This window comes from Cucurbita pepo, chromosome LG02 (assembly GCF_002806865.2).
Source record: "Cucurbita pepo subsp. pepo cultivar mu-cu-16 chromosome LG02, ASM280686v2, whole genome shotgun sequence".
Classification (NCBI taxonomy): Eukaryota; Viridiplantae; Streptophyta; class Magnoliopsida; order Cucurbitales; family Cucurbitaceae; genus Cucurbita; species Cucurbita pepo.
The window spans coordinates 13,459,470-13,481,718 of NC_036639.1; the positions used below are offsets into that span (position 1 = coordinate 13,459,470).

The 22,249-nt window shown below is 35.8% G+C and overlaps 4 protein-coding genes and 1 long non-coding RNA gene across 5 annotated transcripts; 2 read left to right on the forward strand and 3 right to left on the reverse strand.

Moving 5' to 3' along the window:
- The first annotated feature begins 2,385 nt into the window (after positions 1 to 2,385).
- Positions 2,386 to 3,860, forward strand: LOC111788966. Its single transcript, XR_002814246.1, has 2 exons — positions 2,386 to 2,593; positions 3,462 to 3,860. It is a non-coding gene; the product is annotated as an uncharacterized LOC111788966 (long non-coding RNA).
- Positions 3,861 to 4,631: 771 nt separating this feature from the next.
- Positions 4,632 to 7,764, forward strand: LOC111788619 (phosphatidylinositol-glycan biosynthesis class F protein). The gene is made up of 8 exons (XM_023669020.1): positions 4,632 to 4,897; positions 5,008 to 5,073; positions 5,197 to 5,239; positions 5,624 to 5,678; positions 6,075 to 6,123; positions 6,481 to 6,548; positions 6,710 to 6,818; positions 7,441 to 7,764. The coding sequence occupies exons 1-8, from the start codon at positions 4,721 to 4,723 to the stop codon at positions 7,552 to 7,554; spliced, it is 681 nt and encodes a 226-aa protein (XP_023524788.1). The 5' UTR covers positions 4,632 to 4,720; the 3' UTR covers positions 7,555 to 7,764.
- A 578-nt stretch (positions 7,765 to 8,342) lies between these two features.
- LOC111788618 lies at positions 8,343 to 11,348 on the reverse strand. Its single transcript, XM_023669019.1, has 6 exons — positions 10,883 to 11,348; positions 10,230 to 10,502; positions 9,945 to 10,118; positions 9,757 to 9,863; positions 9,293 to 9,600; positions 8,343 to 9,115 (listed from the first exon to the last, which is right to left on the reverse strand). Exons 1-6 carry the CDS (start codon positions 11,000 to 11,002, stop codon positions 8,553 to 8,555), a joined length of 1,545 nt encoding a protein of 514 aa, XP_023524787.1. The 5' UTR covers positions 11,003 to 11,348; the 3' UTR covers positions 8,343 to 8,552.
- Positions 11,349 to 13,820: 2,472 nt separating this feature from the next.
- On the reverse strand, positions 13,821 to 15,204 carry LOC111789387 (chaperone protein dnaJ 8, chloroplastic-like). The gene is made up of 3 exons (XM_023670146.1): positions 14,709 to 15,204; positions 14,548 to 14,616; positions 13,821 to 14,234 (listed from the first exon to the last, which is right to left on the reverse strand). The coding sequence occupies exons 1-3, from the start codon at positions 14,934 to 14,936 to the stop codon at positions 14,052 to 14,054; spliced, it is 480 nt and encodes a 159-aa protein (XP_023525914.1). The 5' UTR covers positions 14,937 to 15,204; the 3' UTR covers positions 13,821 to 14,051.
- A 2,687-nt stretch (positions 15,205 to 17,891) lies between these two features.
- Positions 17,892 to 22,056, reverse strand: LOC111788628 (putative leucine-rich repeat receptor-like serine/threonine-protein kinase At2g24130). Its single transcript, XM_023669032.1, has 2 exons — positions 19,139 to 22,056; positions 17,892 to 18,794 (listed from the first exon to the last, which is right to left on the reverse strand). The coding sequence occupies exons 1-2, from the start codon at positions 21,786 to 21,788 to the stop codon at positions 18,340 to 18,342; spliced, it is 3,105 nt and encodes a 1,034-aa protein (XP_023524800.1). The 5' UTR covers positions 21,789 to 22,056; the 3' UTR covers positions 17,892 to 18,339.
- Between the last annotated feature and the right edge of the window lie 193 nt (positions 22,057 to 22,249).

Genomic DNA, 22,249 nt, shown 5'->3' on the forward strand with positions numbered 1-22,249 from the left:
TTAAAACCCAGGGTTGTATCATTGTATGAGATCAGGCTTAGCTAAGCCCTATTATTGAAATTTACTTTTGAATTTTTATATATGAAATTTCCAAAACATATTATTTTAAAAAAATAAAAAATAAAAAACATAGCGCATATTTAATAAACATGCTTATGGAGGGTAGCTTCGAATATTCACTTATTCATTTTTCAATATATTAATATTTCAAAGAGAAGAGTTGACCTAATTTAAAATTTTAAAAATTAATTACTTTTTTTTTAATTTAAAATTTTTAAAGGATTATATATGAAATAATTTTAAAGTTATTTTTTAATTAGATGGTAGGCCATATAAGATGGGTACTATTATTTAATTTTTTTTTTCTTAAAATATTTATTTTAAATAAAAGCTCACCACCAAGAGTTTAAAGAAAAGAAAAACTTTGCCTCTCCCATATTTCTAATGTTTGGCAGCCAAAAGTAGAAAATAATTAATTTATTTTATTTTTTGTTCCATTCTCTTGTGTTCTTACAAGGAAGGGTCTAACATCAACTTGTGCAACAATAATAGCTACAACTTTTTAAATTTCCATTGTCCGTTGTTCATAAATATCCTACTTATAAAGCTTATTCTTTTTATAAATTCATCTCGATTTTAATGTTTATTCTTATTGCACGATGAAAAGTTTATTTTTGTACCAAATATAGCTATTGTATTATTCTATGTGCTCGAGAGGTTTTGTTTTGAATTCAACGCTAGCAATACAAGCGTCGTGCTACTAGGCGAAGCGGTGGTGCGAGAGTTCAGTAGCTGAAAGTATCACTGGCTTACGCTCTGACCCGAGTAACATGGGGCACGTGGAATCCAGTGTGAATCAATAAGGACCACCTTGCAAGGCTAAATACTCATGAGTGACTGATAGTGAAGTAGTATCGTGAGGGAAGGGTGAAAAGAACCCCATTGGAGAGTGAAATAGAACATGAAACTGTAAGCTTCTAAGTAGTGGGAGGGAGTGTTAGTCTCTTTAGTAACAAAATTTAGGGTATAATCAACTTGGTCGAAATAGACGTTGAATTGAACTAGGGATGTACTTGGGTTGAGGGAATTTTTTGGACCGACCCAAAAGTTCGAGTTAGTTGGATAATCCAACCTAACTGAACAAAACTTTGTTGGATGATAAAAGTCCCACATTGGCTAATTTAGGGAATGAAATACTCTCTCTGTTGTTATAAGGCCTTTTGGGGAAACACAAAACAAAGCCATGAGAGCTTATACTCAAAGTGGACAATGACAATATCATACCATTGTGGAGAAAGATTGACGTTGGATTTTATCAACCATACATAAAACTACAATTTTAGACAAGTCGTAGGCATTCAAAACAATACCGAACTAATTCAAACGGGACTAAATGAAAGAAAGAAAAAGAAGGATAATGGTACCTAATTCATTCTTAAATAGCAAGACTTGACAAAAGTAGTCAATTTTAATTTATATTTTTTTAATAAAACAACCTAACCCTTAAATTGCCAACCAAATCATAGACTAAAAATTGGAAAATTTTCAAGTTTTGATTATAATTTCTCCTTTCTTTACCGACACAAATTTGTTTTCAAAATCAAATGATGTCATGTGGCATACCAAGCAAGTTGTTCCCTTCTTATTCTAGTTAGGCCACACTTTATTCTAATTTTCTTCTAATTTTCCAAATTAATATTTTTATTATTAGTCAATTTCTAAATTAAAAATAAGAATTTAACAACTAGTATGTAAAAAATAACCTACTTGAATTTTGAAAAAATAAAAAAAAATTCAAGCATAATACTAAATTATGACGATATTTCTATATGTAAATAATAAAGTATGAGTTGACATTTTCTATACATTTTTATATATTAAATTAAATTGAACCCTTACTTGACGATATTTTTATATATTTGAACCCTTAATAAAATTAAATTGTAATTAATGTATAAATTTAAAAATGATTGAGATTTGAATTTAGTAACAGTTTATTCTTTAATTTGTTTTTAATTTAATATAAAGGAATTAAAGGAAAATGTGGAAATTTTAAATTTTGAAATAAATGTGAAGTTTTTAGTTTTCTTTTGAAACATGAATGTACCCAACAACTAACCAAAGTGGATGAAATTTAAAACTTAGGTCTAATTTAAGTGATGTAGATAAGTTTAAAGATATATCTTATATTATAAGGTCCAGAATTAATGGAAATCCGAATAATAAAAGGAAGTGTATTTAATATATATTATTCCCCATTAGAACACAAAATAAACAATTACAAATATATATTAAAATTATAAAAAATTTAATTATAGCTTCTGCTGGTCACGTGATGGTGGATTCCCTTTCAGACTATATTAACAACCCTCCATTATCATCGTTTTTCCATAGCTTTCTTCTCTCTCTAGAAAAAAGGAACTGTAGGTGGTGGTCGGCCGGTGAGTCTGGCCGTGTTCGGTGATCGAGTGAGCGGCGGTGGGCGGCTCTGCAGGCGGAGGAGAAACAGGCATGGGTTTTTGGCATCAGATGATTCTTCCTGTACGCCGTGTTTGGCTCGCCGTTTACGGCCGTCTTAAAACTCGCAAAAATGGTTAGTCTTTTCCCCTTCTCTTAGTTTCTTCCCGTAACGTCGTCTTCCTCAATTTCAACCTCCTGCTTCGTCCGTACACTTCACTCCTTTCAGCTTTGGTCTTTGTTTATTATTATTTGATTAAAAAAAAAATCCTTATTACGTAATTAATCTCATTAATTTCTTTTCATTTATTTGTAACTTATTTAGGGATATATAATTAAATTATAAATACAACGGCTAATAACGGTTACGGTTTAGGATGAATTGATAACACAATTTAATTTACATAAAAATAATATATATATTTAAATGATTTTATAATTTTTTTTTGTTTTTGTAAAAAGAGTAAATTAATTGAAAAGTTTGAAGACACGTCAGCGATTAAATAGGTGTATGGTTGAAATTCAGTAAGTCGGTTGGAGATTAAGTTCTAATCATAATTAATTTAGTTTAAGGACATTAAAAAAGGGAAGAAAAAAGTAAGATCAAATTATTTAAAAATAAAAAAGAATTATTATTATTATTATTTATTTTTTATTTTAGTTTAAAAGCATTGTCAATGGCTTGAAAAATAGAGATTCAATATAAAATAAATAAATAAATATAATAATAAGATTTAAAAAAAATAAATAATAAAAAGACATTTCTCACCCTCCCTTTTTTCTTTTTCTAAAATTATTATTATTTTGTAAAAAAACAAAGATGCTTCCACCAAGGAATATGTCCCTATGGCTGACCTTTTTGGACCACTTCTTATTGTTGGGCATCAAAATTACTATTTTTAACTTATAATGAATTTTATTTTATAAACATTCAAATTTCTCACATTTTAATTAACAATAAAATAAATATTCAAATTTCTAAAAAGTTGTATTTGATTGGACAGATGAAGGATTACTGAACCTTAATGATGATGTGGAAACATGTGGCTATCATGACGTAAAGGTAATGTGGGAAATACTAAGGAGATCAGAAGCAGAGCAAATAACTCGTCGACATCAAGCTAAACGTAAACACAAACATTTATGGAAGGCTTTCGTATGGTCTAACCCTGCTGAAAGTACAGTTAAAATGTCAACTTTTTCGACTTTTAACCATGTTTCATAGTCAAGTCGAGTTTTAGGCCAATTTGGGTCTAAAGTGAAGCGAAGGGTTGTGAATAGAAATAATAATTGCTTCTAAAATGTTCCTAAAGAGGAGAAATCCCATTACATTGGCCATTTTGTGGTAAGATAGTGAGATGTTGACAAATGATTTAATATGGCTCTATCAATCATTTTCTTCACCATATATCATAAGATAAGAATTAAGTATTAAAAAAAACATTGTGTCTTCAAGCTTAGGCTTTTCCTCAAGGCTTTAAAACGTGTCTATTAGGAGAATAAAGGGTAATTTGTTATCCTCCCCAACTAATGTGGGACATCATAATCCACCCCCATTCGGGACCAAGCATTTTTACTAGTACACCGCCTCGTGTCTACCCCCCTTCGGAGAACAGCGAGAAGGCTGGCACATCGTCCGGTGTCTGGCTCTGATACCATTTGTAATGACCCAGATCCACTGCCAGTAGATATTGTTCTATTGGGGCTTTCCCTTTTGGGTTTCCCCTCAAGGCTTTAAAACACATATGCAAGGAAGGTTTCTACACCCTTATGAAGGCTTATGAAGGGTGATTTGTTCTCCTTCCCAACCAATGTGGGGCATCACATAAGCAGTAAAACACGAGAAAAATGAAGAAATGATAAATTTTTAGAAAGTGTTTAAGCGATATATTGTCCATATACTTCATATTAGTAAAAACACACAAAATATATATATATTTACAAAAAAATATTTGTTTTTATTTTTCAAAATACGAAAATATTTTAAAGGGAAAAAAAAAAGAAAAACAGAACTCTTAGTCTAACGTAACATAAAATTCGACATTAAAGTATAATAAATGTTGTAGTTTAAATAATTGTGAAGAAAATTATTATATACATCCAATTAATTATAAAATTGTTGGAGTTTCTTCAACAAAAGGGGGGGGGGGGGGGGGGGGGNGGGGGGGGGGGGAAATCGAAACACCCGCGTTAATTTCTCTTCTATTTCCTTCATTGAACATTCAGCGGGAATTCGCCGTATGAGCTACGAGAAATTACAGTAATGGAGACGGAGAAGAAAGAGATGACCAGTAAAGCTTCGCCTCCCGTATCGATTGCAGAGGCGTTCTTCGTCCACCTGATATGCGGCCTAGGGCTAGCCCTAGCCTTCTTGATTGCTCGTCATGTCTACTCCGCCGATCTCATCTCCGATCCTTCTCGTACTCTCTTCTTGATTTTGGTACTTTCTCTCTCAATTCGTCTAAATTTCATACTTCGTAATTCGTAGGTTTTCATTTTCGAGTCCACTTCCTGCATTTTGAGTGATTCTTCTTCTTTCTCCCTGTTCAGATTGTTGAGTGTCCGATTGTGATCCTTCTTTACAGCCGGTATCGTACGGACCGAGAGCAATGCTCGGTATAGTTGACTCTCTTAGCTTGTTTCACCTTATTCTATTTGTTCGTGAGAGAATGTATTGCTTGTTTTGAAATCAGATAATGAATTTAGAATACTTGGACTGTGTTCTATACGAATTTGCAGTACTTGAAAGCTGTGGCGCGAGGCATACTTGGACTCCTTGCTGGTTAGTTGGAGAAATTTTGTTTTATTTGCCTGCTTCTTTTGATTGTCATTCGTTTAGGTAGCTACGAGTGTTTTGATGTTGTTCTCCATCTGTTCTTTTAATTAAGAATGTTGAGGATTGAAATTTTGTATACGAAAATCGTACAGATGTAATCGGTATAGCTCAAATTTGATATGAAATGAGACTTCAAATTTGATGACGTGAGTTTCTCAATGTGTCCATGAGGAAGGATTCTAATAGTTGGAGCCATTTTTGTTTTCATGTCCCTAGTCTTTAGTGACTACCATGCCTTTTCTTTTTCCCCCTTGTTTGTAGTGATATATGGTTGCTTGGTTCTTCTCGCGAAACTTGTCATAATCGGATCAATGTGGCCTAATTATGCAGGTGCTATTATTAATGCTTTTGGAGCAATAGTTCTTGGCGCTCCTATTGGTGCTCAGTACGTGAATTAGTGACTGAAAATCTATATCTTTCATCTCTAATGGATTGCAAATATTGAATTTTATGGTTTGAATGGAAATTTTATACCAGAATTTGTCCAACGAATAAATCAAGATCTGCTCTCAGTATCGGCTGGTATTTTATCACCATTTATGGGAACATTACTTTTCCTTTTAACTTCAATTCAAATTGTGAATATTTTGAGTGGAATTTCACTTGGTGAGATTAATTAACAGTAGCATCCTTAATCATGTTTGAGTGTTTTATAATTATGAACATTGATGTTCCACACATTTAAACTTTCTCGCGGCCAAGTCTTGATGGTCATTGATAATACATTTGACAATACTGTATGTGTTTCCGTGTAATATCTGAATACTTCTCCTTGGCACAGATACTTATTGAAGACCCTTAACTGGTCACTTGTGATGTCATCGTTCAGTGTAAGTAAGGAATGATTTCAATATATATTGTTTCAAATTCTTCCACCTTTCCGAAGCTTGTAGTGTAGTCATTGGCCGTTGTCTAGCATCCTTATGAGATGGATAGTGCCACCTATGTTTTGGTTTCAGTTTATTATGTTATAGTTGTAGAATTCGAAACTATTTAAGCCTATTATGGATTAAGGGAAGTTCTTATATTTAGATACTATTTTCAGTTTGCTTTGTGATGCAATTCTCTTTGTATTAAAATTTCAGGGTAGACGTTGTGCTGTGCTAAAAACCAAATTGCTTCATAACTTCCCCTTTTCGTATACGATAGTCCTTTAATATTGGTGGTGGTTTTTGCTGGTCTTGTAGGTCGTGCCTTCAGCTTGTGTCTTTGGTTCATCATGGATGGATTGGCAGCGCCTATTTGCTTACACAGAGTAAGCCTCCTGTCACATTATCTCTATTCTCTCTCTTTCTGTGTTCATTTAAAATATCTACGTGACGTGGGTGCATTAATCTACTTGCTAAATGTTTAGTTTATGACAACAAGGTAAACGCAAACTCTGAATATAAAGTAGTGATTGCTGTTCAATTGCAGGCCAAATGGAACTATTGATCATATGATATGCATTCCAGCACATGGGGCCATTATTGGAGCCTGGTTTGGCGCATGGCCCATGCCACTTGATTGGGAAAGGCCATGGCAGGTACTTGGTTTTCATCCTGCACTTATATTTTCCCAATAGAACTTGGGCTGTGTATGTCAAACCTCACTCAATAATGTCAATTAACAGTCTCTAGTTTGAACTAAGAAAATATTACATGATTTTTTAGGCATCCAAAGAAAAAAAGAGTGAACTAGTCCAACTTATCTCTAGGTCGTGAATTTAGCCATAGAAAGCTATTTGATGGAAAAAGAGTGAACTAGTCCAACTTATCTCTAGGTCGTGAATTTAGCCATAGAAAGCTATTTGATGGTGCTTAATTTTTCCTTGTTCTATTCATGATTTCTAGGCATCTAAAGAAAAAAGAATGAGTCGAGTTTACTTACCTCTAACTTGTGAACCTGCACCCAAAATTTTCGGGAACTTATTCATAAAAAAGAACAACTCTATATATTTTACGTACCTATGGTGTTATCTCGGATATGAATAAGATTTCAGGATTTGGTATCAATATATGTCTAATTATTTCCAATATAGTTCCTTTAACCAATTTCCCATCTAATGGTCATCACTCTTAACTCTTAAGTGCTTCTTAGCTCGAAGGTCTTGGTCTTTTGTCACATCTGTGTGAACTCTACTAAATACAGACTCCTTCAATATGCAGGAATGGCCAATTTGTGTGAGTTACGGGGCAGTAATCGGGTACTCAATTGCAATGGTAGCATCCTTGGCCTTCTCACATGCGCGGAGTGGTTTGCAGCATGTGAAAAGAGACTAACAATCAAGTATTTTGTTATAACTAGATTATCAAGTTTTCCCTCAATATCTTCATTGTGGGGTTTCTTAATGTTCATCTTTTACTCCTACAATGGCACGACACTCTTTTTCAAAAGTTTTCACTATTCATTTTCTTTTTTATATCCACCCACACACAAGCTGTTTCTTTGTAGCCTGTATAATTGCATGAAAATCCCCCTTTTTCCTTGCTTCCACTGTGGACGGGACGTCATCTTGTGAATTGTCTCTCTGTATGTGGTTACTAAATTTTGCAGTTTGTACACTGATCTCGAAGGCCTTTTCCCTGCTGCGTCACCGCTCACCGAAAGGGAGTACGGTTGGTTCCCGTATAAAATAACTCTCGTCAATCCCCACCACAAAAAAGGTGGATAAGGAGAGAAGTAGGGGAGAAAAAGATATCCATTGGATGCGAGGAAGAAAAAGACATTCGATAAGAACCATTGCAGCTTGTCTGGAACCACCGCCACCAGCTGCTTAAACTTTGTGAGTGGACTCCTCAAATTCTTCTAATTACATTATTATTGTTATTTTTTAATAAGAATTTTCCTGAACCAGAACTTTAGAATCTCCGCTTGTTGAATTTTTCTGGCCTACCCCACTAATCTTGGTTTTGCCAGCTAAGTTACTAAATTTTCAAGCTAGATATACGTTTGAATAAGAATTTTGGAAATTCGGATTCACCTTTTTACCCAGTTGACAATTTGCTTCTTAGGTAAAATTCTTTGAGTTTGTTTCATCCTTGAGCTTTAGAAATGCCAAGACAAGGGATAGAGAGAAGTTTTAACTGTTTAGCTGATATAAGTATTTTATACATTAACCATCCTCCTGCTAATATTTACAAAAGTTGACAAGTGAGAAGATAGGGGTAGATGTCAGGATAGTTCCCCCCTCCATCTTTGTTTTTTCCTGTTTTCCAGTAGAAACCTGATTTATGGGTTTTAACTACACCTATTAACAAGTTGAACCAAAAAAAAAAGGTTATCTGGCACGATCATCAGAATCGTCGAACAAGTTGAAAAAAAACCGAGGTAAAGAAGCTATTCTTGGAAGATTAAGCAGCAGCTCACCCACCGAATCATTTCTTGACATGGCTATGTGCTTGCTCGATTCAAAGCCATTACGGACAGGGAAGCTTTCTTCATTCTTGATTTCATGTTCCTGTGTAGAAATCGAGTTGATGTTGCCACCGGCGACATTGAGGCTATTGCCAGCTTTGGCTTGCGAGGCCTTAGCCATACAAGAATCCTTCTGTAGAAGACTGCACAGGGAGTTTACCCTGGACATGATGGTCTGTTCATCGGCGTCAGATGCATGTTGAGAATCACCAAATAGATACTGTGTAATCCCCTCTAGAGTCTCTCTGCTTTGTTGATTATCTTCAGAAAACATGGGTAGGCAGTGTTCAATATGACTAACAAAATCGCTAACGGACATGGATGGACGAATTCCAGGAACCAGGACTTGGTCCCATTTGTTGAACAGCCTTGAACTTTCCGATCCATCATTTCCCAATTCTTCGTTCATTGTGTGAGCTTCCATTCCTAAAATGTATATTTGACAAGTCAGAAACATTTTCAGATCCAAGGATAAATGATTCTTGTAGGGGGAAGGGAAATTCTTTAGGTGTATCTATTGACTCTTCAAGTTCAAGTGGTGAAAGATCTTATGTTCTTAATTGATTATGCCCATAATTTCAGCTGTCAGTTGAAGATTTTTACCTGAGTTAGGTGATGGAGATTGCTCAGAATATTCTTCAGAAGCACCAGCACGACACTCGTGTTCTTTAATTGACGAAGGGGATTGAGTTCCAGATGTTGACACCATACCTAAACTAAAGAAAGTAGGTCCTTCCTCACTCTTCAAACCAATTCCTTCTTTGGATTCATTTGGACTATTGGTTTTAAAATATGGACATTCTAACACGATCTCTGGTTGTTGGCTTAAAAAGTTGAGACGAGGATCGCAACGCACGAGCTTCTCAAAGTGCTTGTTTAAAAAGCCTTGTGAACATTGCAGGAAATGTTTTCTGCAAAGTAAACAAAACAGAATTTTAGTCTACTAGACCAAAATACATATCAGAGTCTAGCTGAGTTAAGCAGTCTCTTTCTGTGGTTTTCATACTCAATTATAACTAGAATAAATGCACCAGCTACAAGGACTGCTGGATACTCAAATCAGGTACCTGTGCCTGCTTGCTTCTCCCCCAGTAAAGTCGGCTGTTGCTTGCCATAAAGTATGCTTCTTAGGTTGTGGATTTATTTCCCTAAAGAAAAGCGGCTGTCTCGCCAGCTGAAAGAAGCAACGGTAAATCATCATATTACTAAGAACAAGGTTCATGTTCCACAACTTGGCTATAAAAATGTAACTCACCACTACATCCAAAGTTCCTAGACCATCCTCGGCGTAATTTGCCTTGAGAGCGACGATATCGGACCATTGAATTTCTATCTTGTTCTTAAGATTCCCATCAAGAAGCTCCCAAACCAACTTATGCTTTGCAAAGTAACACTTCGCCACTAGATCACCCTCGTACCTTGACTTATACTGCAAAGGAACACAACTAACATTTTCTCAACATCATTCAAAAACAAAAGGAAACCCAAAACAATTCCATTTCGTTCCCAAGAAAACTCGCAAGGAAAAAGATGTAAGTACCTCCCAAGAACCAATCTTAAGAATTAATGCAGGGAAGTTTGAAGCCTTGAGCTTGTCTGCAGTACTAAAAGCAGCAGCATTAGCTCCTTTCTGGTCCTTCTGGTCCTTCTTGTTCATAGTCGCTAATTTAGCAGTTTCCTGAGACAGTTTTGCTTGGATCAAATCCAATAAGGACGGACTCTTTTTGAGACTCAAACCCAACGGGCTTGGCTCATCTAGAGGATTGTACGGACTCGACGACACAGAGAACGCATTGGCTTCTGACGTCCATCTCTGCACGTTCAAAAAATTAAATTCAGAAAAATAAAACCCTAACTCCAAGTTCATAAGAAGAAGCACGAATATCATCACAGAGTAATATAGGTACTCTGTTCCGCTACCGCCACAAGAAAACCAGAAAGAAACACATCTTCTAAGAACAAATCTATGATTGATTAGAGAAGTATAACAAAGGCTAATCGATTGGAATTCTTCCAAAGTCGCGTTTGGATTGGGGAAAATTTTGTGGACGAACGAGCTCCACCATTTCGGAACATTTCTAGCGAATTCAGTTCGGTCTCATACCAAACAACTTCAGAAATCAAGTAAACGAACCAAATCCAGATCGATTTCAATCAGATCATAGAGGTGAAAAAGGAAGACAGAGCGAATACCTCGGATTTGGATCGCTTGTGAAATTGATCGAGAAGGTCCTCCAAAGAATCTTCAACCTCCTTCTTCAGCCTCTTCGTGCCCGGAATCTTGTCCGTCCCCGAATTCATCAGCTGAACCATCAAGCCTTCAGAGAAAGAGAACAAAATCAAATACACAGATTCTTCAAAGGAACTCCGTCAGAACCGAATCGTTCTCTCTGAACCAGCCACAGCGAAGCAGTCGGAAAAGAAAGGAAATCTCCGCCGGAGAAGAAGACCGATTCACAAAATTAGAGAGACGTTTTCTGTTGGTTTTTTGTTGGTAGAAGTTAACGGCTACGTTCGATTTCAACTCGGTGGAGGAAGAAGCGAAATTGCCCCCGTTCAAACTTATACAGCTTTTGCAGACGACAAAGTCAATTTACCAAATTACCCCCTTTCTCCTTCCACGTCAGCCGCCGTTCCAGTCCATTCCAGACTGCCCCGACTGGCTTTGGTTTAGGAACTCCCGCTGACTGTGAAAAGCACTCCTATCCATTCATACTGTGAATATTATTATTATTAATTTGGGATTTTATAACTTCGATGAAAAGGTAAAAAAATTTTAAAAATACGAAAATTTGATGAGAATATTCTACCGCTACACTAATATAATATCGGCTTCCTTTATTTAAATTGATTTATTGTTAATTGATGTATTATTTTATTTTTTAAAATATTTCTAAAAAAATTATAAATACTAGAAGTTTCCTAAGTTTTGTCTTTGTATGATAATATTAGAATTTTTTTGGATAATTTTCTTCTGAAATAGCGGCGAGATGACGACACGCTTTCATTTTTGTCGTTTTGTTGGAAGTCACGTGCTAGCACGTGAGAAAGACGTGGGACCCACCTAACAATGTTCCTCTTGGTAGAGTAAGTGATTTCGCCTTTCCGTTTTTCGAATTGCTGTGATTGGAGGAACTTGAAACGTGTCGAAAACTTCTGGACACGTAAGCGTATTTATATCCACGTGGTGCCATTTTGGATAACGATGAACTGTGGGGCCCACTTGTGGATAAGGTTTGGAACACCAAAGCACAGTATTTTTCTTTTAATTATTTAAATAGAGCAATTACATTATTTTTGTTTTTTTCTTAAAAAAATAAAAAGGTAATTTCTTGATTTTCATTTTTCAAAGGATCCACAAAAAATTCGGAGAAATATTCCACGCCCACTTAGCCTCCTTTTTTTTTCTTTAAGTTTTAAGATAAGTCTCTCAATTAGCTTTATTTTAATATTGTTTCATTTATTTAATATTATTTAATTATTTCTTGTGTACTAATTTCCCTTGAGATAAACGAAATTAGTATGGAAAAGATGACGGAATTAAATATTGATTAGAGGAATTAATAATTCATGGTGGCGTGGTATTAATTAAAAGTTATTAACTTGATATAAATATGCATTAAAAAATTAATTTGAAGGTGTCGTATGAGGCTTGGATTTTTTTTATTTTTTTATTTTTTATAAGTTTTATGAATAATAAATAAATAAATAAATTTCCGTGGATAATACATTTCATCCAGAGAGAAAGAATAAATAAAAAGTGAAGATTTGATGTATTACTTAACTTTTGACTATTGTATTTACTTTTAACTTATTTATTTATTTATTGTTTAATTATTATGAAATAAGGATGGAATCTTTGAACTGAAAAAATGGAATTGTTGACCTTAAAGAGATATAGATGTAGAAATATTACTATTTTAAGAAGGGAGAAAAAAAGAAATAGCCAATTGAATGATGAAGTATTAAACAAAAGTTAAAAAATGGAATTGTTGACCTTAAAGGAGATATTATTATTTTACGAAGAAAAAAATAGGCTATTGAATTACGAAATATTAAACAAAATTATTATTGTTTCTTAAAATTTCATGGATTAATTCTTAGAATCCCCGTCATCATTCTCTGGGTTTTCTTCCTTTAGTGATCTCAGGCGTTAAGATCAGCTGTTTTTATGAAACAGGTTATCAAACTGTGTTGGCAGAGACCTTTCAAAGGTGCATAAAAGAGTACATTGCACATTTTGGTCATCTTTAATGGTTTCATTTATTTATGGCTTTGGCCAAGCCTAAAGCTACTCCAACAGCCTTAATGGGTCTTTCCAACCCCCAAATTCTTTTGAGAACAAATTGGCAAAAACAAAATTTATGCTCCCAAATTATGATTTGAGTTTTGAGGGTTCGAAAATAACGAAACATTATTTATAAGGATATGGAAGCCAGCATATGTAGCAGATGCGTTTTGTTTTAAAAGCGTGAAAAACCCAAAAGAGAAAACCCATAAAACAATAGCTAGCGGTGGACTTAACCCAAAAGAGAAAACCCATAAAACAATAGCTAGCGGTGGACTTAAAGAACTCCAAAGGGGTGGACGCTAGACGATGTATCCTAGAACACTAGGCCCCTACAAGAAAGGGGTGAATTGTGAGATCCCACGTCGACTCAAAGTTATTTTATGAGGGGTGTATTTATAAATAAGGGGTGTAAAAACCTATAGTATATTTATAAGTGGTGTAGAAACCTATCCCCATCCGACGCGTGAAAATATAAAGTAAAAAATATCTACTGACATTGAGGTCGAAAGTTGTTATCCAAAGGGAAAGAAGATAACTGGGGTCTGATTAGACGTAAGTAAAGATACTAGTAGGCCTAAAAGCTTGAAAGCATGAACCGATTCATTTGGGTTGAGTTGGGCCGAGCCCATGTGGGCGCGCAGTTCACAAGCCCACAGCCCAANGCTTTTTTTTTTTTTTTTTTTTTTTTTTTGGAATTGAAAATATTTTGTATTTCACTACCACTCATACAAGATAGTTGAGGTTAAAGTAATTTTTTTTATAGAAAGACATTAAAATAATTGAGCTTACCAACTTCACAATCATTTAATATCTTAAATAGGACAAAGATAAGACAGAAAGGGCCCACAAATTCGAAAGGGCATCTTGAAAGCCTTTTCACATTATTATTATTAAAACCCAAAGCCATTGTCCTGAGCTTATGTACAAAAGAGGATACATCAAGACAGAGCCATTCTTCAATCTCTCCCTATCCAAATTATATGCACAAGCAACCACCACCACCATTGGATGATGTTGATAGATTAGGGCTCAGTTCTATGAACAAATTATGTTCCTTCACACCAATTTCATTTAAATGTACGGGTTTATATGCGACGAATAATCTCGAATCCCTGCGCCTTCCCATCCCATCCATTCCTCCCACAAATCCCAATCCGGATCCCCCATTCCCCTCATCGGTTCATCACCCCCGTCATCGTACGTCTCGTACGTCTCGATTGGCATTGATATTCCTCTTAAATTGTTCATCACAATCTGTTTCAGACGCAAATATATATGACATCAGTTTTGTATTGTGATTGAACTAAACTAACATGAAAATGATATATGCAACAGATAAGTATTCCGATTTCAATATTAGATGAACCGATATGGATCTGATTCAAACACAAAATTGACGCCTCGAATTAAAAATACTCCGACAAAAAATCATAATCAATACTAGTTACCTCGTTTGCTGCTCAATTATTTTTAAGAAAACGATTCCAATAATTGATCCGATTATTAATATAATATATGTGCAATAATGGAAGAGGATAATTAATTAGTTAGGGCTTGGATCACGTACATCGTAGGCTTCATTGATTTGGTGAAATTGCACTCCACAATTACTTCCTTTGCATACATCCGGATGATACTGAAAAAACGATAAAATTCAACGAATCAGATGAGGCAGTCCACAAATCGAGAAAGAATAGAGAGACAGAGAGAGCGAGAGAGAAATCGAACCTGAAGAGCGAGTTGACGGAAGGCTTTTTTGACCTCAGATTCAGAGGCGCCAGGCTGAATCCGAAGAGTCCGGTAAGGATCAGCCATAGAAGAAGAGGAATAAGAAGAATAAGAAGCCCTAACTTGATTCCTCGAACTCCGATGTAGCTTGTTCGCCCGATTTCGTTGGCGAATCCAAGACGAAGAACCAGTCCGGGCAATGAATCCAGCAGTAGAAACAGACGCCATTAACAACAACAACAAGAAGAAGAAGAACAGCTTCAAGAACAGGATAATCGGAGGCAAAAGCGATGCAAAGATGGATATAATTGGAGAGATCGTGAAAGAGGAAGAGCGAATTAAATAGAAACGAAGAGGAAGAGGATTTTAGATACGGAGGGTGCGGAGAGGCGAGATCGTCGGTTCTTATCCAGTGGGTTAATTTTAGAGAGAGAGAGAGAGAGAGAGAGAAGATGACGTGTCCCCTGGAGATGGCGTCGAGGAGAGAGAATGGTGTTCTTATCTCTTATCTTTGTTTCTATTATTGGTCCTACTCATCCCCAACTCACCTTTTCCTATTTACTTTTTTCCTTTTCCTATTTTCTTTTCGCATATTCATAATAAAAATTATTATTATTATTATTATTATTTTGGATAAAGCCAGATAACTCGAACCAAATTCAACCCTCTATTTTTAGGTTGAATTACACTCCGACTTCAAATTATCCATTATTTTATTTTTTTTAAATTAACCATAATAACTAATATTCTATTTTCAGGTTTGGTTGATCTAATTAAAAAAAATTCAACCCAGTGAAGCTATTTCTAGAAAATTTTATCCAATTTAAAAAAAAAATTAACTCAATCCAATCCGGATTAAAAGGGATAATGGGAATTTGGCAAAATTAAAATCTAAAATTTAGTATTCCATTTATTAGAGGGAAATTCAAAGTATCAGAATTATAAAATAAAATAAAAAAAGAAAAGTAGTGGATCAGATAAACCGAATTTGATTTAATATTTTAGAAAATTAGAAGTTAAAAGAGAGGAACTGTAAGACGTGGCGGTCAGGAAGACACGTGGCGTAGGTCGCGTCTTTTAATGATCTGAAAGGAAAGGGCCAGACACGTCATTGCGCATTCAAATCTGGTGCTCTGTCAGACTCAGAAAAAAAAAAAAAAAGATAATGTATTTAATATAAAAGAAAAAGGAAAATGAGGTAACCGAAGTTTTAAAAAATGGTAAAATAATTATTAGAATTAATTAATCATATAATAGAACAAAATATTGTAGATATTTGTTTATTTGAACTAAAAAAAAAAAAAAAACATGGGACAAGTTGCATTTAATTTTTAAAAATATTATTTTAATTTTGAAAACCTATCTGTTATAAGATATTTAAATGAAAATAGAAAGGATCAAATTGAGTGTCAAAGTCAACAAGTCAAGTTGGAGTTGGCAATTCGAAAATTAGATATTTATTACGTGGTAATGACATTTTAAATTGGATATATTCAAACGGTGACGTTTTGATGTCTTATAACTTTGGAAATTATATTTCCAATTTTCAGATCTTTTTTCCTATTGGCTGCCACAAGTAGATTTTTATTTTTATTATTTTCCTATTTAATTTTTCATACTTAAATTATATACTATCAAAGTCGTTTTTCTTTAATATTATTTTCTACGTATTTCCTCTCTCACGTTTTCTAAAACATTTTTCTCAAACATGATTTGAGACTCGTGCATATGCCTACATTGTCTATGAAAATATGAATTTCACACAGCTGACTAGCTTGTTGGATTAGAACAAGTGTTCTTTGTATGTTATCCTCTTTGAGCTTTCGCTTTCAGGCTTCTCCTCAAGACTTCAAAATGCGTTTGTAGAAGTTTTCCACACCCTTATAAAGGGTGGTTTGTTCTCCTCCCCAACCAAGGTGGGACATCAAAGCTTTAAAATGAGAAGGTTTCCACACCACTGTAAAGGGTGATTTGTTTTCCTCCCCCAACTAATGTGGGACATCACATTGTCTTAGTGCTGCAAGAGTGTGATTGTGACAGGCAACTCTTCTCATATCTAAAAATCATATCCTCTCATCTTGCCAATTATTTCAACTCTAAGATTAAGATCGAGTCACTTATGATCGTCCTAACAAATAAAATTAATTGAAAAATATGAAGAAAAAAAAAACACTTTTTTTATAAATATAAATAAAGGGATTGCATTAAAAGAAGCACCACACGTTGAATCCAAAAGCAAAAAAGGTTAGAGCTTGAACAATCCTTTTACATTATTCAATGAAAAACAAGGAAACCCCATAAGAACTCACAACGAAAAGATCAAAACAAGTAGAAACAAGAAGAGATGAGCAGCAAACTAAGTTTAGACACAAACAAATTGGAAGCTGCGTTCTTGTTCCTGGCCTTCCCCGGGCGGCGGTTGATGATGGAGCCGCCTGCGCCGACGGACCTTCCCCCTCCTCTAGCCCGTAAAACAACCCATCCCGCCACCGTCAAATGCTCTTCCCCGCCGCTGTCGCCGCCACCCGGAGGGGTCACAAGAGGAAGAGAGTTGATTGAGTGATTGGAATTGGAAGGTAAAGAAGAAGCATCGGGAAGTTGAAAGAAGAATAAGAGGGAGATGAGGAGGCATGCGTATGCTCCCATCTTTTTCTTCTCTAAAGGATAGCCGTAGGCATATAAAACAGAGCACACCAATGTTCTGTTCATATTGTTATTATATTATTCCCAAAGCTTTTCTGAGTTGTACTTCAACCAAAGGGCTCACACTCTCAAACAACTTATTATTCAATTTTAAATATTGAATTAAAAAACAAATTTCTCTTTTTATTATGATGATTTTTATCCAATAATTTTTGGATTTCAAATTTTTTATTTTGATAGTTGGTTTAAGTCGGTATCAAAGAAGAAATAGTATTATATTATCTATTTTAAAGTTAATTAGTTCATGTGGTCTTAGGTATAGATTTTGTATGTTTGATGATACGTGTCGATTTGTGAGTTCATATTGATTGATTCTATATAAAAATATGGTATCAAAACACGTGATAATCGAGTATTATACGCATATGATTAGAACTTCAAAATACATCGAGTATTATACGCATATGATTAGAATGGTTCGATCATCGTCCAACCAATTATATATATGTGAAAGAAGGTGAAAGGAGGAATAAAGGTAAAAAAAAAAAGCATGTAAACCAAGAATCTTTGCCTACTTGATTTCTCTTTGCAATTCCTTCCTTGTATAAGCTTTTGATTGGTTTATGTTTTTGTTCTAAATAAATTTAAGGGTCTAAATCGTACATGGCTTCTCAATTCGGAACCAAAAATTCAGAATATTTCCAAATTTCTGATTATCGTTCCTTCATTTGGTTGATTTATGCAATAAGACAGCAAAGAGACAATTTCTTGAACGCAAAATTCAACGAATTGGGATAAAAAAAATCATTATGTTTCCATCTTTCTTTTACGTATGGCGTTATGGATTTCCCCCCAACCATCGATCCAATGGTCGACAAGTCCCCATTCAATTGGGCGCCGCAGAAGATTTGGTCGCCGCCCACATTCGCCATTTTGGTCATTCTCAAACCCCAATACTTCCCGAGTGGAGCAAATGGGGAGGCCATTATTAGATGTTTCTGTCGATGGCGATTTGTGGGGAGTAATTGGAGTCGTCGCCAAGCGTGGAGGAAGAAATTCCAAGTGATGAAGCAAATGTTGTTGTGGTGTCGCCATCATTAAGATATCTCTTCAATCGATTCAAGTCATCGGCAGCATCGAGCATTGTGGGTCTCGTGGAGGGAGATTGTTGAGTGCAGAGCAAACCCAATTCGATTAGCTCTCGGATTGCCACTTCCCACATTTTCTTCATTTCAGGTGATTCATCTCTCGAATCTCTCTGTAGACAAGAATCCACTACCTTTTCTACTCTGCTGTAGTAATGACTCTTCACCCACTTATGTAGATTAAGCCCTTCAACGAACATGTCGTCTATTGGTCTTTTTCTTGTCACCATTTCCAAAACTAGAACTCCAAAGCTGTAAACGTCTCCTTCCATGGATGCTGATGAACCAAATCCGTATTCTGCGTCGAGCATAGAGGTAACATGAATAATGCACTTCACGTGTTTGATAAAAGTCCTAAATGAAAAATGGGAAAATGGAAGGTTGTGGTTTTGATATCTCTCTTTCTTTCACATTTTAAATCGTCGTGAATACATTCAATGATCAAATTTGTCATAGTTTCATAGCTTATCAACCTCAAATTTGTCAATGATCTTAAGCTAAAACTCTGGGGATGATTATGGAGATGGAGAAGCAGTAGCTTTTCTCGACTCTGCTAACTTACTTGACCCTCTTGATTATAATGAGCTTGGAATGTAGATGAACTGAAAATGAAAATTTTTCGGTTTTTTTAGAGAATTATACCTGGTGCGATATATCCAATTGATCCAGTTAGCATGCTTGCAGTTGACTTTCCCATGTTTTCAGCAGCTGCACCACTTCCAATTCCAGGAGTCATCAGCCTCGAGATTCCGAAGTCGGAAACTAGAGCTGTCATGTCGTCTTTTAGAAGAACATTGCTCGGCTTTAGGTCGCAGTGTATGACTCTGACTGGAGAGTGGTGGTGAAGGTATGCCATTCCTTCAGCTATATCACTGCATATATTTACCCTCTGGATAAGGCTTAAATCTGAAGAACCAAAAGCCAAGCTGGCTGGTGAATGTTGATATAGATGCCTATCCAAGCTTCCATTTGCCATATATGGTAGAACTAGAGCTTTAAAATCTGGTAGACTACAAGCTGTTATTATTCTTATAAGGTTTCTGTGGCGAATTCGCTTCAAAACTTCACATTCTCTGCTGAAGCTCTTTGTGGAATTTCCAGATTGCGTGTGTAAAACCTTAACAGCTACTGTTGTTCTATCTGGAAGAACGCCTCGGTAGACTCGTCCATAGCTGCCTGTACCGATTAGTCTCTGTTCATCAAAACCTCCTGTGGCTTCTGATAGTTGCCTGCTTGTTATTCTTGGAAAATTGTGTGTAAAATCTGGCATCTTGGATCTCCTTGATGACTCACTATTTCGGTACTCACTATTTCGTACCGAAATAATCGCTTTTAGATGTAGCCAAGCAATCCCACAGCATAGTGTTGTTAAGAATGATGATATGCATATGATTAAGATGAATATAGTCAAGAACAGAGGTGACTGAAACCGATTTCTCTCGCCAGAACAGGTTCGTATTCCAGGAACTGTTCCACAAAGTAGTGGATTGTTCATAAATGACAAAGGTGTAGATGATTTGAAAAAACCCTCTCTTGGAATCATTCCTTCGAAGTTATTGAATGAAAGATTCAGATAGGTGAGGGATTGGAGCTTACCAAGACTGGTTGGAATCATACCTGACATTTTGTTTTTTGAAATGTCAAATGATTCAAGGTTCTCAAGTTCACCTAGGGAATTTGGAAGGTGACCTTGGAGGGAATTCATTGAAAAATTTATAAACCTCAGTGCAATACAACTTGATATCTGAGGGAAGATGCTTCCGGTGAGGTTATTGGACGAAAAGTCGATCTCTTGAACGTTTTTCAGCTTGCTAAGCTCAATGGGCAAAATTCCTTGAAGATTGTTATGAGAAAGGTTAATAAAAATTCTTATCTCTTGCAAGCCTATTATCTCTCGAGGAATGCTTCCTGACAACATGTTGAAGGATAAGTCCAGCTTATAAAGACCTGTGCACTTCCCCAATGCTGAAGGTATTGTTCCTGACAAGAAGTTGTTGTTGAGAAACAGATAGTTCATCTGAGACAAGTTTCCAATACTTTCTGGGATTTCACCTGAAAGTTGGTTGTGAGATAGATCCAACAAACCAAGATGTTGTAACTCGCCTAATGCTTCTGGAATGCCTGAAGTAAAGAGGTTATGTGATAAGAACAGCTGCTCCAATTTAGACAACTTGCTTATGTCTGCTGGAATTGTTCCATTAAGTAGATTTGATGTCAAATTCAACCCTGCAAGTTTGGAAAGCTGCGCCAAACTTGGAGGGATTGATCCAAATATCTGGTTTTCCTGCAAAGACAAAACTGAAAAATTGACTCCCAGATAGCCGATAGAATCAGGCAGCCTCCCTCCAAGCCCCATCCCAGCCAATTCAAGCTCCTCTAAACTACTGCAGTTTCTAAGCGACATAATGAACGGTTCGAGATTGGTATTTCCACCATGGCTTACCATATCATTATTTGATAAATGAAGGAAGCTAATTGCAGGCAGGTTTTCTACAAGTGCCGAAGGTAGTTCGCCTGAAAGATGATTATATTCGACGTCCAAGTTATAGAGTGACGTGTTTGTTAAAGAAAGAGGAAGCTCTCCATTGAACTGGTTGTTGTAAATATTGAGATTCCACAGATTTGGACAATTTCCAATTTCTTCTGGAATCCTTCCTGTCAGGAAGTTGTTGGAAAGGTCCACATTATGCAACGACGTGCAATTAGAAAAGAAAGAGGCTGGAACTGTCCCATTTAGCTTGTTCAGCATAAGGCTTATTACAGTAAGTTTGGACAAACTAGCAAGGGAACTCGGTATGGGACCTTCTAAGCCGTTGCTACTGAGGCGAAGACGACGAAGATTTTGAAGAGAGAATAGCTCAGAAGGTATTCCCCCGAACAGATCATTATTGGCGATTTCCAGAATTCGAAGACCGGTGAGATTGGAGAGGAAGGGTGAGATGTTTCCCACAAGTCCAAGGTCAATGAGAGTGAGCTTGGATACTCGGCGACGATGTCGGTCACAAGCAACTCCGGTGAAGTTGCAGACATGAACAGGGTGGATCCAGTTAGCGAGAGCGGAAGTGGGATCAAGAATGATGGAGTTCCTGAAGGCCAGGAGGGCTGCTTTATCAGAGAGCAAGGAGTTATGGTGAAGTGTAAGAGTTGGAGTGAAAAGCAGAGAGTGAAAGAGGAGGAGAAGGAAGAGAGGTCTGAAGAGAAGACAGAGGAAAAGAGGTGTAAGCTTACCTTCTTCTCTCATCATATCATGCTTTACAACTTCGTTACATTGTTGTTGTTGTTCCTGTTTCATGAAGAATGAGAAAGGGAAGGGATTAATAAGGGGTAATTAGTGGTGGGGGGGGGGGAAGTGGGTATTAGAAATGATGAAATGTGAGACTAAAAATGGTGTTATTATTATTGTGTTGGCTCATCTTTGGCAATCAGTCTATGATGATTAGATTTCCACCCATCAAATACCTAAACCGATATTCCAGAAAACAGAACTGTGTATGAAGGAATTCAAGAGAAAGTGATCAAACTTTGTGGAGTTTGAATAACAAAAATTGGATGCTGACTGGTCAGTGGGCTGGTGGCTGCAACATGTAATATAATCTTTTAATATATATCTATATATATATATTATTTATTTATTTGCTGAAAATTCTCTTTTAAGCATCTTAAGTATTTTTAGCAAATAAATAAAAAATGATGAAATCACTACTCTTTTACTATAATTTTTATTTTCCAATTTTTGAATATTTTTTCACATTT

Coding starts and splice junctions, on each gene's coding strand:
- LOC111788619 (XM_023669020.1), top strand. CDS start 4,721: ATGGAGACGGAGAAGAAAGAGATGACCAGTAAAGCTTCGCCTCCCGTA. Junction 5,074..5,196: donor CGGACCGAGAGCAATGCTCG/GTATAGTTGACT, acceptor ACGAATTTGCAG/TACTTGAAAGCTGTGGCGCG. Junction 5,240..5,623: donor CATACTTGGACTCCTTGCTG/GTTAGTTGGAGA, acceptor CTAATTATGCAG/GTGCTATTATTAATGCTTTT.
- LOC111788618 (XM_023669019.1), bottom strand. CDS start 11,002: ATGGTTCAGCTGATGAATTCGGGGACGGACAAGATTCCGGGCACGAAG. Junction 10,503..10,882: donor ACAAGCGATCCAAATCCGAG/GTATTCGCTCTG, acceptor TTGAACGTGCAG/AGATGGACGTCAGAAGCCAA. Junction 9,864..9,944: donor TAGGAACTTTGGATGTAGTG/GTGAGTTACATT, acceptor TGCTTCTTTCAG/CTGGCGAGACAGCCGCTTTT.
- LOC111789387 (XM_023670146.1), bottom strand. CDS start 14,936: ATGGCGTCTGTTTCTACTGCTGGATTCATTGCCCGGACTGGTTCTTCG. Junction 14,617..14,708: donor TCCGTCAACTCGCTCTTCAG/GTTCGATTTCTC, acceptor TCGTTTTTTCAG/TATCATCCGGATGTATGCAA. Junction 14,235..14,547: donor AAATCAATGAAGCCTACGAT/GTACGTGATCCA, acceptor CGTCTGAAACAG/ATTGTGATGAACAATTTAAG.
- LOC111788628 (XM_023669032.1), bottom strand. CDS start 21,788: ATGAAACAGGAACAACAACAACAATGTAACGAAGTTGTAAAGCATGAT. Junction 18,795..19,138: donor AATTGGATATATCGCACCAG/GTATAATTCTCT, acceptor TGCTCGACGCAG/AATACGGATTTGGTTCATCA.